General features: G+C 36.4%; 1 protein-coding gene across 1 annotated transcript in view; it reads left to right on the forward strand.

Moving 5' to 3' along the window:
- Positions 1-10660, forward strand: part of LOC138705719 (uncharacterized) — a 15741-nt gene extending 5081 nt beyond the window's left edge. The window contains exons 3-4 of the mRNA XM_069834290.1: positions 6489-6639; positions 10455-10660. Coding sequence (XP_069690391.1) covers positions 6489-6639; positions 10455-10660 — 357 coding nt within the window. The remainder of the gene's footprint in view (positions 1-6488; positions 6640-10454) is intronic.
- Positions 10661-17951: the final 7291 nt, after the last annotated feature.

A 17951-nucleotide genomic window follows, 5' to 3' on the forward strand; every position in this document is an offset into this window, starting at 1 on the left:
GCTCTCTGTAACAACTTCTATGCGTTGGCCTTGAAACGCCTGCGCTAGCAGCTACGAATGCACCATAGTGCAGTGTGTTCTCCGCGGGTAAGGGACGCTAGCCCCAGGGTGCTCATATATACATGTGTCCGAGTTTGAATAGTTTCGGATAAAATCACGTTTCTTTCTTCCGTAGCACGCATTCTTGTGATATATCTCTCTGGACGTCTGGAGCTTTATGTGTTAGTACAGCTGATAGCAGCGACACAAAATCTCTTGACATCAGGGTCACGGTTAGAGATAACTCAATACCGGTACAACGTATCTACCTAGCATCCGAATAATGGAGTTATAGAATGCGACGCGCGCAGTTCACACTAGGGCGGCTACGTGTATTGCTGAAGAAGGTGGGGTCTTTGAAAACCGGCTTTAATACAGATTTTTCAGGTGAGTAATAACGTGATTGTTCTTTAATGAATTTATAAAACACCCGGTACCAATGCTGTAAATAAATGAAATGCTTAAAGCTCATAATATCTACGTTTATGTTTAACATTCAGGAGGGCATAATCCACTCAATTAAAAAAAAAAATATGACGTATGTTTTTATGAACTTATTTCATTAGAATGATGCCAGAAATTACATACTAGAGTATTGCACAATCTTCGTGAATCACCCTGTATAAACTGTGATTCACACGTTCACATATCACCAGGGTTCAGACATACACACTCTCATTACCATACACTAAAATGTCACTAACTTTCAGTCATATACACAGTATATTCATTAACTAATACATAGAAACCGTACTTTGCCAGGAGGCTACGAGATTAAGTGTTACTGAAGTTTTTAAGTGCACGACGCACTTGTGTCTACCAAGAGAAGTAATTGACTGACGGCTCAAGCGACTCTTGTTTCGTAAAGTGGGGCAGAAGAAAATATGGATCTCTTTAACAATTACACTGGTATTTAAAATTTACATTAATTACAGTATGTACACTAGAATTTGCTGTTTCTACTATTTACACTATAATAAAGAACGTATTGAGATATTTTTTATATGTTTCATATTCTAGCTATAAAGCGATATACGAATACCACAATAGTACATTATGCAACGAGCCCATAATGATAGTAATTAAGATGCGAGTATGTTTGTTTATGAAACGAGCGCAAGCGAGTTTCATAATTTTCATACGAACGTCTTAATTACCATTATAAGTAAGTTTCATACGACTTTTTATGCTCGACCATATTTATAACTTGAAATTAATCAGAAATATTCATTTTATTTGTATCTGACAGAAGATCGGAAGTGACCTTGTTCATAGCTCGAAATTGTGAGATGTGCGCAGACGCGAAAGTATTGATTTTTTCCGAGGAACAATAATGTCATTGACCTTGATGTAATGCAGAAAATGTATAACCTGGAAATTGATTTAGAATTGAAAAACGAGATGACAAATTGAATTTATTTGAATATTATTTACAATTAACGCTAATTATTATATTAACAGAACATAACCTTCTGGGACAGTATTGGATTTCCAGCCTCCGTGACGTTTCCCTCGTCTTTCGATTGCATATCCGAGAATAATCGAAAACCTGAAATTTAATGAATAGGTGTACTTTAATGACATGCATTAAAGGACTGCTACCAGGTGTATAATTACTACATTTCGGCATGGTCGAGCATAAAATATAAATGAATACAATACACTTACTTACGATCATACACTGTGATGTTGATTCACTTATGCACTCCCATTTAGTCCAACACTAATTTGTATTCCATTCTTTTTCGTACTGTCTGGATCTGCCTTGTTGACTGTTCTCTCATTTTATTTGCTACTACATTCTATTTCCTCCACTCTTCCTATCCTCTTATTGCTTTTTCTTTCAAGAGTTCTAATAGAGACACACACCAGACTAATGTCGCTCAGTGTATAACGGACTCCTTTACACTAAACATAAGCAGTTCTGCCGTCAGGAATACATAAAATTTCAACAGCAATACATTGTACGTTGTTCAAACTATTGACGCTCTTCATACTCTATTGTGCTGCATGAATTGAAAGATTTCGTTTGTGATGTGGAAACCAGGACACAATGAAACAGAAACATTTGTTTGACGTAAATCAAAGAACGCATTCAACTCTTTTGTGTTTGACAATCATAATTTCAATTTTAATTTTACATTCTATAGTATACGACCACTTTAAATCACGTGGGATACAAACGCTCTCGAACAACTACTGAATTATATTAACACAGCGTGAAACTGCGGCAAACATAACACGATCTTCCAAAGAACACACGAACAGTACATAGTACAGTAACAGCAAGATTTCGAAAGTAAACAGACGTATATATATTTTTTTATTGGGTATTTAACGACGTTGTATTAATTACTAGGTTATTTAGCGTTGATAGAATTTGTGAGATACGCGGAGGATTCGCCATAGATTAACTAACATTCGCCTTATAGTCGGGGAAAAACCTAGAAAAAAATCCAACCAGGTAAGCAGCCCAAGTGGGAATCGAACCCACTCCCGAGCGCAGCTCTGGATCAGAAAGCAAGTGCCTATGTCAAAATGTTATACAGGGTGTTAAAAATACGGGGCATAATTTCAGGTATGTATTTCCCACATGTAGACAATCAAAATAGTTCATTACAACATGTGTCCGGAAATGCTTTATTTCCGAGTTATGGCCTTCACAACATTGAAATTCACCGGAACGTTTTTCTTTCCGCAGGTCGTTGCCGTCAAAGGAGACATTAAGAGGACACTCTGACAGTTCATTCCGAGGCGAAGGTTACATTCAGTGTTGTGTAGGCGTTAGACTGTGCGACATGTATTCAAATCAAGAGCTGGCAGAGATACACTTCATGTACGGTAAGGCGGACGGCAATGCTGCGCTGGCTCGTCGTTTGTACCAGGAGAGATACCCACAGCGACAATGTCCAGATCGGAAGACATTTGTACGTCTCCATTACCGTCTGTGCGAGTATGGAAAATTTAACTCTCCTGGTTTGGGAAGGGGACAACCAAGATCTAAAACTCCAGAAGTACAGGAGGAGATTATGGAGGCTGTGAACATGACTCCTTCTATCAGCACACGAAGGGTAGCGTTGCAAGTCAATGTTCCTCATACGACTGTTTGGAGACTGTTGAAGAGTATCAATTGTATCCTTATCATTTGCAACGTGTACAGGCCCAGTCACCAGCAGATTACCCTGCACGAGTTAGGTTCGGTCAGTGGTTCTTGCAGCAGTGTAGTGTAAATCCGAACTTTCCTGCCTTAGTATTATTTACAGATGAAGCACAGTTCACACGAGATGGCATAACAAATTTCCACAATCAGCATGTATGGGCGTATGAAAACCCACGTGAAACTGTTCCATCTCATCACCAGGTGCGGTTCTCCCTCAACATGTGGGCCGGTATCACTGGTGATCGATTAGTTGGACCCCATGTACTTGTAAACAGACTTACGGGGCAGGCGTACACAAACTTCCTGGAAAACACCATACCTCATGTTTTAGAAGACACTCCACTGATCAATCGTCAACACATTCACTTCTTGCATGATGGCGCTCCTGCACACTTCAGTCGTACGGCTCGCCGGTACTTGGATCGAAGGTTTCCTCATCGATGGATAGGTAGAGGTGGCCCGGCCCAATTGCTTGGCCTCCACGCTCACCTGATCTGATCCCTCTCGATTTCTACTTGTGGGGCCATTTAAAATAATTTGTTTATTCGTCTCCGGTGCCTGATTTGGAATCCCTTCGGAATCGAATTGTGGCATGTTCTGAGGACATACGCAATACTCCTGGAGTTTGGGATCGTGTTCGCAGGTCAATGAGACATCGATGTGAGGTCTGTATTCAAGCAGGAGGTGGACATTTTGAACATCTTCTGTAATGACAACGACCTGCGGAAAGAAAAACGTTCCGGTGAATTTCAATGTTGTGAAGGCCATAACTCGGATATGAAACATTTCCGGACACATGTTATAATGAACTATTTTGATTGTCTACATGTGGGAAATACATACCTGAAATTATGCCCCGTATTTTTTAAACACTCTGTATTTCGTTTATATGACGTCATTTCATTTTCGACCAATGAAGTGTAATGAAATTTTGAATTCCAACAAAACACAGTCTCACTTTGCGATAATTTTTGCAGCTAGATTTATCGCTATCAATTTATCGCATTGTCGTTCTTTTGTTTAGTCGTCGCCAACTGTTTCTCCGTAAATTGATCATCATAAATACATTAAGATGCAACACGGTTAAACTTTTCTTTCAACTTTAAAGCAATGAATGCAAGATTGATATTTAATATTAATTACTATATTAATTACGCAGTGAAGACGACGTTCAAAACGGCGCACCATGTAGACACAACATCTTCATGCATCTTAATTGAACGTACCTTTTGAACTTGATTCTTTCAATATTCTTCCCAGATTGCACGCATACGCGATTGGAATATTGAACGGTGTAGATGCAGCTTTAGTTCCGTTACACACTACAGCGAGAATGCCTTTGTCGAGGTACAAAAAATGCTTTCGTGTAGCACAGATTGTAAGTAACGGTCGAAATAAGACAGCTGACATTGGTCCTGCTCCCACAAGTAACTTAACCTATAATTGTAGCCTATAAAATTTGTATTTTGTGAATGAAATTAAACAATTAATAGAAAGTCAGATGTTCAAATTTATTGTTGCAATTTATGCAGCATCATCGCATATCAAACCCAAAGACCTTGCATAGTAATAATAAGGTCTTTGATCAAACTGCCTTCTGTATGGCGTAATAAAATTCTTGTTTTAATTATCTATACAGAGATGGCTTCGCTGTGTAGCAACATGTCTCGCTGTGAATACATAAGCATTGGTATTTAGATGTCCCCACTGTTACTGTTAAATGAAATTATGATTTCAGCAGGTAATGAAAATGTATTTATGTTATAATAATAAGAGAAAAGTGCAGTACATCTAATTAGCATTGTTAAACCTGTATTTCGCTTTTCGCAATTGGCATTACTGAATAATAGCATCGAATTTCTTTATTGCAGTAATCGATATTCATCTACGAGTATTTCAACTTCACAATATCTGCATAGGTTAAGTATTCGTTAATATACAGGGACATCATTTTATTTTTACTAACATTTTTAATATTAACTTGGCTATACTTCTGGATCAACGCCGTTTGCTACCCCCTTCCCCGACTGAAGTTCGATGATACTGACATAAAATACAAACAAATCACTTTACTAGGTATAGGAGGGAAGGAAAGTCGTTCATCCATTTACGTAAACTAGGAAATATCGCCATTTTGTGTTTGATAATTTTCATTAGGTTTTTGTTTAATCAAAATACAGTACAGTATTAAGAATGAGTGTTTTTCCTCATGAACTGGGCTGTCCATGTGGACGTATTTATTATGCAGTGTATATTACACTGTCTACAGCACCTTAGCGTACAACATAGAGAATGAAGTTTAATTGAAAAATAATCATACACATTTTTTTAAATGGTGGCCGTTCATTTCGATGCAGGCTTCATTTCTAATGTGCATATTATCGCACTATAGACTATTGCATCTAATCCCAATTACCAGTTTCGTCCTTCGTACTAGTAACTCATGTTGAAATAATTATGTACCTACTCTATAAAAGAGTACCTTACGTACTGTAAATTCAATCTTCACTTCTGCCCGAACCTAAAAGATAAAATTACTCAGACATACTATCTACTGTCCGTCCAAGTGGTTATGTGGTAGGGTCGTAGAAGGAGAGGAAATCATGTGACAGTTAATTACTTAACGAGGCCCTTTTATTTAAGTTATTTTAAACAGTTGTATAATATTACGTAGACGTCCAATTCCTAACAGAAATTAATGTTCTCAGAAAAGAGCTAAGACAGCCAAGCCACTAGCTGGCGAATAAAAGCTGGTGGGGGAAACCGGGATACGACGTAGGCAAATGGACGACAGTACCTGTGCGAAAATGATTCAATATTGAAAGCTCTTTCGTCACTGGAAAACGCGATCATATTTTTGGAACGTATTGTTTACTATGACCGTAAGGCTACTATGACTGTATGTGCGGTCTTGGTTCTGTGTGGAGGACGGTTGAACTTCATTAGTAGAAGGGGTGGGAGTGAAGTATATTAAAAAACTCAGGTACAATAAAAATTGAAGTAAAAATAAAATGATGTCCCTGTACAATATTATTAACATTTTGTGATCGAATTTTATGGATATATTATTTAAATTTTTATTTTATTCACGAAATAGTCCTAATAAATGTCACACGAGGTCATATTTCCCAGATAAATCTCAGACCTCTTGTGACATTGCTACAGATAAATAAATACTCGTTGCTATGGAAACGTGGACAGCAGATGAGCGATAATTTCAGTGTCGTTTGTTTTGCCGCATACCGTATGCTGAAAAGAGAAGCAAACGGAGACGTTCGCTATGTTCCAGCACCGGCGCTTCTCGCATCGCTGCGACAGGAGCCGCAACCTGAGCGTCACGGCAGCGAGTCCGAGCGAGGACGGCGACAAGCAGCAGCTGTGGTACGCCCTGTCACACCACGAGGCTGTCAACACTACCACCAGCTGCGACCTGATCGACGGTGAGCCATTAATCAATTACCAATACAGCCCACACCATTTCTTAATCTGGTGGTTAGAGACCAGTTGACAGCGATGTCACCAACAGGACCCGTGGCGCTTTGATGAACCTAACACTAAGCTTGTGGTTTGAAAAGTACGTTTCAACAGAGATGGTGAATTATTTTGGACATTTACTAAAACTTTCCTTTCACGAGTAATTATGAAATTAATATTAGCCCAGAACAAAAAAAACAAGAGCTCTAAAACCTGCCACAAACGCTCTGTCTTGTTCATGGATTTACGTAAACAGTCTTAAGTTGCAATACAAAACGGAGAACAGTGCGGTCTACAAACCATTCAGTCATTTCTGCCATTTTTCACATTAATCTTTTGTTTATATTTCAAGATGGACGAGATATATGCGGTAATTATTCGGCTATAAAGTAGTAAATCTAAGGCCCAATTGTATAACACTCCCTGACTAAAGATCAACTTTGATCGAAGATCGAAAAGTGAACCGAGTTCAGACACTTCTTCTATTGTATAAAACTTTTCTGCGATCAAATTACGTTGGTTCAAATGCAGTCTAAGTTCACGTGAAAAGGATTTGGCAACATCGCATAAACAGGTGAAATACGTGATGCGCGGACCATGTTATACAGGTTTGTTCATTGTTGTCAATCTAGCGACTTTAACTCTTTTTCAACAACAATTTCTTTTAACTTTTATATTGCTTAAATAGGGATTTAGTGACCTTTTTAGCACCCCATAGTGACAAAATTTAATCTTTCTTTGTTGATAATGAAAAATCTAGCGACTTTACAACTACTTTTTCGCGACTTTCCATATTACACTCTGTTGGAGACACTGTTTTTTTTTAATGTAAGTAATGGCGGACAACAAGAAGAAGGTTGACTGTTCTCCAAGTTGTTATCATGTTATGGTGTTTGATACTGCTAAACATAATAAAGCTTTATAAAACGACAATTTTCGTTTAGTAATATAGTTCATTGAACATTTATGAATATACCTATCATATCCATTAATAATTAATGGTTGTTATAAACATAATATAATTATAGGTTATGTTATTTGTTACTGCTGAACACGATAGAGCCTTATAAAACATAAGAATGTTTGTGTATTAAGGCAAGAAATTGAAAGAAATATATATAAATATACCTAACATATATATTAATATTAATAATAGTAATGGATATTTTATTTGCACAATCTGTCACTCGTTTATTTCAAACAGAAAATAAATAACTGAACTTGGATCATCTAACTTAATCGGAGAAATTTCTTCAGTCAAAGTTGACTTTAGTTTGAGACAAATTAATCTCAGATTAGACTTTATACAACACAAAATTCCAAGTTCAGCTGAAACAAGGATCAATTTAACCTCTGATCTAAGATTAAATGGTTTATACAATCGGGCCTAAATGATCTAAATAATGGTTATTGAAAAGAAGCCAGTTTTCTGACTTTAATTTATTGCAAGAAGAAAGTTTTTTCTTTCTATAGAAAAAGCATCATTTAATCCCTTCTACAGTCCAGATCAGCTTATTAAGGGTGAAACTTAACAATTTTTCCACTTCATTGATTAAAGTTCACGTTAACACTTTGTTAAAAACATAAAATTATTTATTCATACGTTAAAAAGTTTTAAAATTAAAAAAAAAAGTATGTACCTTCGACAGACGGCCCGTTTCGACGTTATGTCTCGTCTTCTTCAGTGTCTCCTGAACTACTGGTGATCTTGATTCTAAAGAATCAAGAATTGAATCAAGATCGCCAGTAGTTCAGGAGACACTGAAGAAGACGAGACACAACGTCGAAACGGGCCGTCTGTCGAAGGTACATACCTTTTTTAAAATTTTAACACTTTTTAACGTATGAATAAGTAATTTTATATTTTTCCACTATTACTACATATGCTGTCCCGCGCCGTGGCGTCGTGGTCTAAGGCATCCTGCCTAGGAATGCGCGCTGTTTCGATTCCTCATGAGGGAAGAAATTTTCTCATGAAATACCGCCCAGTGTTTGGAACCGGTGCCCACCCAGCATCGTGATGCACTTGGGGAGCTACAATAGGTAGCGAAAATCCGATTTCGCAAACCAGCTATAACGGCTGGGAGGATCATCGTGCTAACCACAAGATACCTCCATTCTGGTTGGATGATCGTATACCTCTGCTTCGGCATGTGGGCGTGAGGCCAGCAGCTGGCTCGTCGGTCTTGGTCCTTCAAAGGGCTGTAGAGCCATGAATTTACTTTACTTTTTACTACATAAGCTAGTGGTTTATAGTGATTTTATAAATGTCAGGTTGAATTTCCTTTTACTAACTTTGTTTCGGATTTCGAATACCGGTACTCACAAATATTACAACTACCGGTAGTTATTTTCTAACTGTTATGTTGGCAGCAATAATTTTGATTTGCAGTAGAAGGAATCTGTTGAAGTGGAAATACTCTACTAGTCTTGTGAAATTTGGAAGTAATTAATAATTAATTAGGATACCGATATTAATATTAATATCAATACATAATTCAGTTGTGTTGCGTTGTGATTCCAATTCAACACTATATTCAGATAAGTTTAATTGAATAAGATATAACTTATAGATCTACTTGGTATGAAACATGCACGTTGCTAATGAACAGAAAATATATATTTCTTAGTGTTCAGATTTTTATTAAAAAGTCCAAGAGAGAAAATAGTATGGTAGCACCTTAGGAATATGTACTGTATTTTAAGTAGGGTATGCATTTCAAACATACAGACATATGAAAAAAAAAAAAAAAGCATTTTGTTGGCATAATGTATACCTGCAATACCGATCGGGATTTGTAACATGAGGTGTAGTTCCGATTTTTGCCGCCACTGACAATGACTTTCATTTATTTATACTTTCAATAGTGTCTCGATCGTATACATTGAGTTAGAGATCTTCTAAACTATTTGTGCGAGATCGTGCGTATTTGCTTGTTTTCCGCACAGAACCAATACGCGGTAAGTGTGAAATACCACATTCAGTATTCCCAACGTAACACACACAGGCCTAACAATTTCCCTCTTCTTACCGCTTAAGCGCGACATTCATTTTACTGCTTTAGGCTTTTAACATATTATTTTTAGAGACGTTTAACATAGTAATAAGTATAAATTGGAAACTTACCACTGCAATTTCACCTAAATTGCACTGTTAATTATTGTTTTTAAATATTTGCAAAAATTAAATAAAGTCTACTACTCCACGAAACTTATTGCATTCCTGATACAAGTAACATTAAGGAAGCTGTGAAAAAATCAACGAGATTCCAGATGCCGATGTTATTACTGCAATATGTTATATAAATAATATTGTTAAAAAATTAAAATGAAAAATAAATCATTACATAACCTTACCGTTTGTTTTAAGTTCGCATTTATAGACTGGGGGAAAAAAAAAGACAGACGTATATCACGGCCTGCTGGAGTATAGTAAACACAGAAAACATTTTATAGCAACAATGTTGAAGAAAGATATTTTGTTGTTCCGAAGTTGGCGTCATTAAACAGAAACCAACATGGAGATTTCATTGCAACTAATTAGAAATTCGTCTTTCAGGTATGTAATAAACGATCTTCGCAGAAAATAATGTACGATACACGAGCGGTATGTTTGTTTTCTTGTTCTCGGAAATTAAAAAAGCTCAACTACGTTTCGCTTTTTCAATCTTTTCCTCGAACATGAAAACGTCAACATACCGCTCTTGTAACGCATATTACTATTGCCTGTGGAACTGATACCATAGAAACAACTAACACACGGCGGATTGTATGTTTCCAGGGACGGTGAATGGAGAAGCGACTGACGAGAACAGCAGTGGCTGCCGGCAAGAGTCTGATGATAATACGTCCACGAAAAGCAGCACAGCGCCGGAGGACTCTAAATGGCGAAATGACGGCACCTGCTGGTCGCTGGTTAGCGTCTGTAGGCAAGTGCCAGTCACGAGATACCCAACCATCGAGGAAGAATCAGATCCAGACTGCTAGGACTGCAACTGTTTATGTATATTGCGTGATTTACCATCCCTACTGCAGAAATTATTCTCAAAATAGAAATGCTACAACTTTTTAACAGTTCATTCGGAGGAACTCTCACTAAATTAAGGAAAAGCCAGTCCAATTTTAGAAATAATAATAAATAATGCCTGATTCAGAATGAAAATATGTTAACTTAAGATTGTAAACTTCAGTAAGATCAAGAAATCGTACACTGGGCTGCAAAACAAATGCCAGTCGAAGTCGCTATCGATTTGAAATATTATCGTGTTACAAGGACTTCTCTTAGGAAAGAAAAGAAATAGAGATACACAGAAGGCTTTGCATATAAACTCTCTACTGCTCTGTTATCATTCTATCATTCAGTTTGTGCATGTCTACAATAAACTGTAAATTGTATATTTATACATCTTGATTACACTTATCAGATTACCAGGTAACAATTGGCATTCATACAGTCCTCTTTGTACATTGAAAACTCAAAAAAGTTTCATATCCATTGTTCAAGAATTAAAACAGAAAATCAATACCCCGAATTTAAAAGAAAACTTACAAATTAAACCAAACCCTTTAACTCTATTAAATATAGAATATAATCTAAATTTAACAGAAGAAATATTGAAATCAGAAGTAAACACTGAAATGCTGAAACAATTGTCTTTAGAGACAATTAATATTAGGTACCCTCCACAAAACTGGCTTCATTTATACACCGACGGATCTTTGATCTCCAGAGAACAAGGTGCAGGTGCAGGTGTTACGTGCTGTCTCTTCTCACTTTATAGATCACTTGGATATGGAACAACAAGTTTTGATGGAGAAATCATTGCAATAAGTGAATGTCTCAGGAACCTTCTATGCCACATCAATAAATTTAGGAATGCAGTTATATTGTCAGACTCCAAAGCAGCTATTCTATCAATCGTCTCTAAACACACACCTTCATCTCAAACAGCAGAAATAACTAAAACGCTCTCTCAATTAATATCACTCAATAAAAGAATTGTATTCTAATGGATACCATCCCATTGTGGAATCCTGGGAAACGAGAATGAGGTTGCTTTAGCAAAGAAGGGCAGCACTGCTACTTACAGACCTGTTACTAAATCTACGTATTACTCTGTGAAGAGATTTATTAAATATACTTCAGCAAACAAAATTTGATAACTCAATCCCAAGGGAAAAAATGGAACTCTCTGCATCAAAATCCACAGTTAATTCCCGATTTACCACGAAAATCGTCTGTAGCTGCATTTAGATTGGCAACAGGCCATGATTGTTAGGCCAAACACCTGCATAGAATTGGAATATATCAGTCCCCTAACTGCCCATTGTGCAACTCAAACCAAGAAATGGATTCGGAACACCTCAAAATCTGTGCTTCAGTGGCTGATCATGATAATATCTTTGAAAAATATTGGAGTGCAAGAGGTCAAATGACTTTATTGTCAAACGCCTGGCATTAGAAACAACAACATCTTGATTACACAACTTTTAACACTGTATCACTTCGGAATATGTATGATACGAACTTTCTTGTGTTAAATTTTAATGTACCTTGTTAACATGTTTCGACCTATTTTCGGTCATCTTCGGAACTGGTCGTTGTTGGTCTTGGCGCCTCTTGTTTCCTGTGAGGGTGCGGTCGTAGTGTAGAGTCAAAGAGTGTATGTGTTTTTAAATTGAGTTGTGTGTTGATAATATCTTTGGGGTGTGTTTTTGTGTGTCTGTATATTTCATATTGTTCTAGTGTGTTGAGTTTCTGGCTTTTTGGTTGGATGTGCAGTATTTCCATGTCTGTGTTGATGTCTCTGTAGGTGTGGTTAGCATTTGTGATGTGTTCTGCTTATGTGGAGGTGTTTTGTAATTTTGTTATGGCTGTGATGTGTTCTTTGTAACGTGTTTGAAATGATCTGCCTGTCTGTCCTGTGTAGAAGTTGTTGCAGGTGTTACATTTGAGTTTGTATACCTAATTCAAGAAATTAAACTACAACATCGCATACAGAACAAATAACACTCTACAAAAACATCTCAAAACACAAAAAAAACAAATACGACCACACAGGCGTATACAAACTCAAATGTAACACCTGCAACAACTTTTACATAGGACAGACAGGCAGATCATTTCAAACACGTTACAAAGAACACATCACAAATGCCAACCACACCTACAGAGACATCAACACAGACATGGAAATACTGTACATCCAACCAAAAAGCCAGAAACTCAACACACTAGAACAATATGAAATATACAGACACACGAAAACACACCCCAACGATATTCTCAACACACAACTCAATTTCAAAACACATACACTCTTTGACTCTACACTACGAACGCACCCACACAGGAAACAAGAGGCGCCAAGACCAACAACGACCAGTTCCGAAGAGGCCCGAAAATAGGTCGAAACATATTAACAAGGTACGTTAAAATTAAACACAAGAAAGTTCTTATCATACATATTTATATTTATAATAATATTAATACATTTTTTGTTAATAAAATATGAAACGTAACTGGCCGTATATATCGATTGTAACAATGACAGGATCCATGGATAATAAGGAAGGCTGTGGAATACCGTATAAACTGCAGTTTCACTACAGACGTGGGCAAATTATTAACAAAATTGACGATTTTTATGATAATTCCATTTACAAAATCTGAGTTTTCAATTTAGACTACAGTTGACAATTTTGCATATTTCTATCATTACAGTAGATATAAATACGCAAAAATGTAGGCTATTCCAAATTGAAGAGTCAAATATTGTAAAAGATATATAATAAAATCTTCAATATTGCTAATAATTTGTAAATATGCAAAAATGTCAACTGCAGTTTAAAGTGGAGAGTCAAATGTTGAAAAAATATATAATAAAATATTCAGTTTTGCTAATAATTTGGAAATATCCAAAATGTCACCTGTAGTCCAAATTGAAGAGTCGAATTTTGTAAAAATATACAAAAAAAATCTTCACTTTTGCTAATAATTTGTAAATATGCAAAAATATCAATTGTAGTCTAAATTGAAGAGTCAAATTGTGTAAAAATATACAATACAAATCTTCAATTTTTCTAATAATTTGGAAATACGCAAAGATGTCAACTGTAGTCTAAATTGAAGATTCATATTTTGTAAAAATATATAATAAAAATCTCCAATTTTTCTAATAATTTGGAAATACGCAAAGATGTCAACTGTAGTCTAAATTGAAGATTCATATTTTGTAAAAATATATAATAAAAATCTCCAATTTTTCTAATAATTTGGAAATACGCAAAGATGTCAACTGTAGTCTAAATTGAAGATTCATATTTTGTAAAAATATATAATAAAAATCTCCAATTTTTCTAATAATTTGGAAATACGCAAAGATGTCAACTGTAGTCTAAATTGAAGATTCATATTTTGTAAAAATATATAATAAAAATCTCCAATTTTTCTAATAATTTGTCCACGTCTGTATTTTCTTCTACTATTCTTATTAGTGTTGTAAAATAAAAGTGCATTATGAATAATTTAAAAACAATTCATACTAAATAATAACATGAACATGTTATAAAAGTCGTATTTAAATGTTTTGAAAATAAACTGATCCCAGGAAAATAGCTTTCCATCTCGCCATGTTTGCTGAACTCTTCGGAAAACAATATAATTTCGTATCGGAATTTTTTTCGCAGCCCAGTATACCACAACATTCACAATGAGAACATAAATACAACAGTGAAGATACTTGGTAACTATGGAAACCTAACAACGACGTCATTTAATCATATTATCACAGTCTAGTCTATACAGTCACGAAGCTCAATACTTAGTAAATATGCATCCATAGATAGTTGCTAATCACTAGGATCGCTACTATTGCCTCATTACAGATAATGCTAAATAGTACCTGCAGAGTCTATTGTTTCTAGTACCCTCATAAACTCAAGCTTCGTGATTGTATATACTAGACTGTGATATTATTCTGTTGCCTGTTTCAGAGCTCAGTTATTATGTACTGTATTTTAAATAAAGTAAACATAACCAATATCACTATTTCGGGGCCGAACCGATTTTTTTTAACGACGACTTTGACAGGCAGACGATATTGCATAGAAAGCGATTTTTCCTTCAATATGCTACTTTTTCTTTCAGCATGTCGGTGGTTAAACTTGTAAGCAGATCAACCATGTACTGGTTTTTCGCACGATTTTGCAGTAATATTCGTTGAAATGAAAATTTATATTCCACGAGACATGACTGTCGCAGATGTTTAAATATATTCAGTTTTGTTTCTATGAAATCAGACCGCACTAGCAGCATTGTCTTTTCAGCAATTTCATGACCTCAACAAAGAACAGACTGCAGTCGCATTTCTTGACTTCACTCAAGCATTTGATCGAGTTTGGCATAAAGGTCTTCGGTACAAATTACACAAGTCCGGCGTTCCAGACTACCTATGCAACGTAATGACTAGTTTCTTGTCAAATCTCACATTCTCAGTCAGAGTGGGTTGCACTCACTCCTCTGTTAGACCCATTAGTGCTGGCGTTCCACAAGGCTCTATCTTAGGTCCGATATTATTCAATATATATACTTCGGACATTCCTGCAACACTAACTGCACAATTGCTATGTATGCAGACGATACAACTATTTATGCAACCCATCGCAACATTAACATAGCCTCAAATCACCTTCAGGAAGCCTTAAACATCATATGACCTTGGATTGAAAATTGGCGCATCGTACTGAACTACAATAAATGCGAAGCAATGATATTTACTTTGTGTCGTCCTGCTAATCCTCCATGCATAAATCTTTCAACCAACGTGATACCGTGGAAACCAAAGGATGAAGCTGTAAAATATCTTCGAGTGCACTTAGATCGCCGTCTATCATGGAAACATCACATCAACCACAAACTTAAATTGGCCTACTCAAGACTCGCTAAATTATATCCGCTCCTCAACAAGAAATCATCTCTAAAGCTACAAAATGTCATGCTACTTTACACATCTCTATTACTACTTCTACTACTTTATGCCTGTCCTGTCTGGGGAGGAGCTGCAATAAGTGAAATTAAACACATCCAGTCATTTCAAACTAAAGTCCTACGAATTTCACTCAATTCTCCTTGGTTTGTCCGTAACAGCCAACTACACAGAGAAACTGGTATTGACACAATCACATAGTTTATTCATTCACAAGCTAAGAAGTTCTATAACAACCTAGAAAATGTTCCAGGCGCCGTCCACTACTCTCTCGGAAGGAAGTCCACATTTCCCACCAGAATCAAGAGCCGACTTCCAATGGACCTCATATTATAATCAAAATTTATCATCATACCAACCTATGTAAATAATTATTTATTAACAATTATTTTTGTTCATTGAGGAGCCCAATCTAGGCTGCCCTCAATTCAGTGTCATATATTGTATTTATATTTTATTTAGAAGTGATCTGTATAGCGCTAAATGCGCTGATCGATCAATAATTGTTTAAAAAAATGACCTCAACAGTACATGACTAATGTCGCTGATGTCTAAAACATCCTTTTTGGTTCTACGAAATCAGAGTAAAAGGCAGTAAAAATCTGAATGATATCTAGGCAATATTTATTTTCGTCTTCGCTCCTGAAAAAATTATACATACACGGCTAATATGTGTACTACACAGAGTAGAAGCTAGCTCAATGTTAAAGTGGAAGCAAAATACAGGACTAGGAAAACTTAATTGAGTCGGTAGCTTCGTAAGCATTTCTCTTTTAGCGATCGGCATTTTTAACCTTTTTTTTTACGTTTTAAAACTCAAAGCATGTGGTCGCTTTGTGATTTATAGAGAAGAGATTTCATTCAACGGCATGAAGGCTCACATTTACCACAGGTATGTTGTAAATAAAATTTCTATAATCAAATTCAATTACGTTAATTTAAATACACTTCGGGAGCGTTTGAAGCTGTGTAATGCTATTTACATGCACTTACAGTACAGTTTCAATTTTCAATTCAGCTATAAAGATATCCAAACAAGCTAGTCCAGATATATTATAGATTTTTTATTAATTTATCCTACAGAATAATATCTGTAATATTGACAATTAATATTTGAGGAGAAAAAAATCAGCTGCGGCGCCGGGGATCGAACCCGGGTCCTTGGTTCTATGTACCAAGCGCTCTGACCACTGAGCTACGCCGAATTCAATCCACAGCACCGGACCGAACCCTCCTCCTTCAATGTTTCCCTTTGTGGCCTGACTCCAAGTTAGGCATATATGTTGACGTATATGTCCAATGTCAACTGCCTCCTCATATAATGGATAACTATGTTTTTAATTTAATTTTTCTTTGAATTCCGCTTAGACCTTGAAAATCTTAGTTGGACGAAGAGGAGGTTAAAAACGACCAAATTCCCGTACAGTGAACAGTAACCATCTCCCCTTACGAACTTCTGTAGCAGTTTTCCAACAATTATTTATTAGAAACTGGAAGTCTCTTACCCCGTTTCGAAAATCACACAACGAGAAATTTGTTTAAAAATGATACTGTAGCGTGCAAATTAATCCGAACACGATATATTTTCACATTTTCTGTCATTGTTGGCCTCACAGCTGCTCATACCGCCTTAATTGACATCTGTAGTACGTGTAATTCCATTGTTGAAGGTCTGTCATTATTTTTTTTTATAATATGTGACATTTTGCCTGTCGTTTTGTACTTACAAGCATTTCAGTTGTGTGGAAGACTTAATACTGCAATCCTGTGTACATTCTGTCGTCTTCACAAATGGATACAACTCCACGAAAACGGTCTAAAATTATAACATTAGCAGAGCATTCTTCTATGACACAGAGGCAAATTGCTGCAGAATGTCACATCGGTTTGGCTACTGTTAATTCGATCATAAAACGATACAGGGAGACTGGATCCATCACATCCCAGAAAAAAAGGAAACTGTGGCCGGAGAAGGAAGACTTCACCTGCAGATGATCGTTTAATTGTCAGGAAAAGTAAATTAAATCCTAGACTAACTGCTGTCGACTTAACCCGCGAGTTAATGGCTACCACTGGGGCGAATATTCACGTCACAACAGTGCGGCGTAGGCTTTTGGAAGCTGGACGAAGGGCTCGTAAGCCTATTAAGAAGCAACTGCTAACCCCTGTTATGTGCAAAAAACGCTTAATGTGGGCAAAATTACATCAACACTGGACAGTGAATGACTGGAAGAATGTACTTTTTTCCGATGAGTCTCATTTCGAGGTCCACGGCCACCGTGTTTCTTACG

The sequence above is a fragment of the Periplaneta americana genome, chromosome 9 (assembly GCF_040183065.1).
Source record: "Periplaneta americana isolate PAMFEO1 chromosome 9, P.americana_PAMFEO1_priV1, whole genome shotgun sequence".
Classification (NCBI taxonomy): Eukaryota; Metazoa; Arthropoda; class Insecta; order Blattodea; family Blattidae; genus Periplaneta; species Periplaneta americana.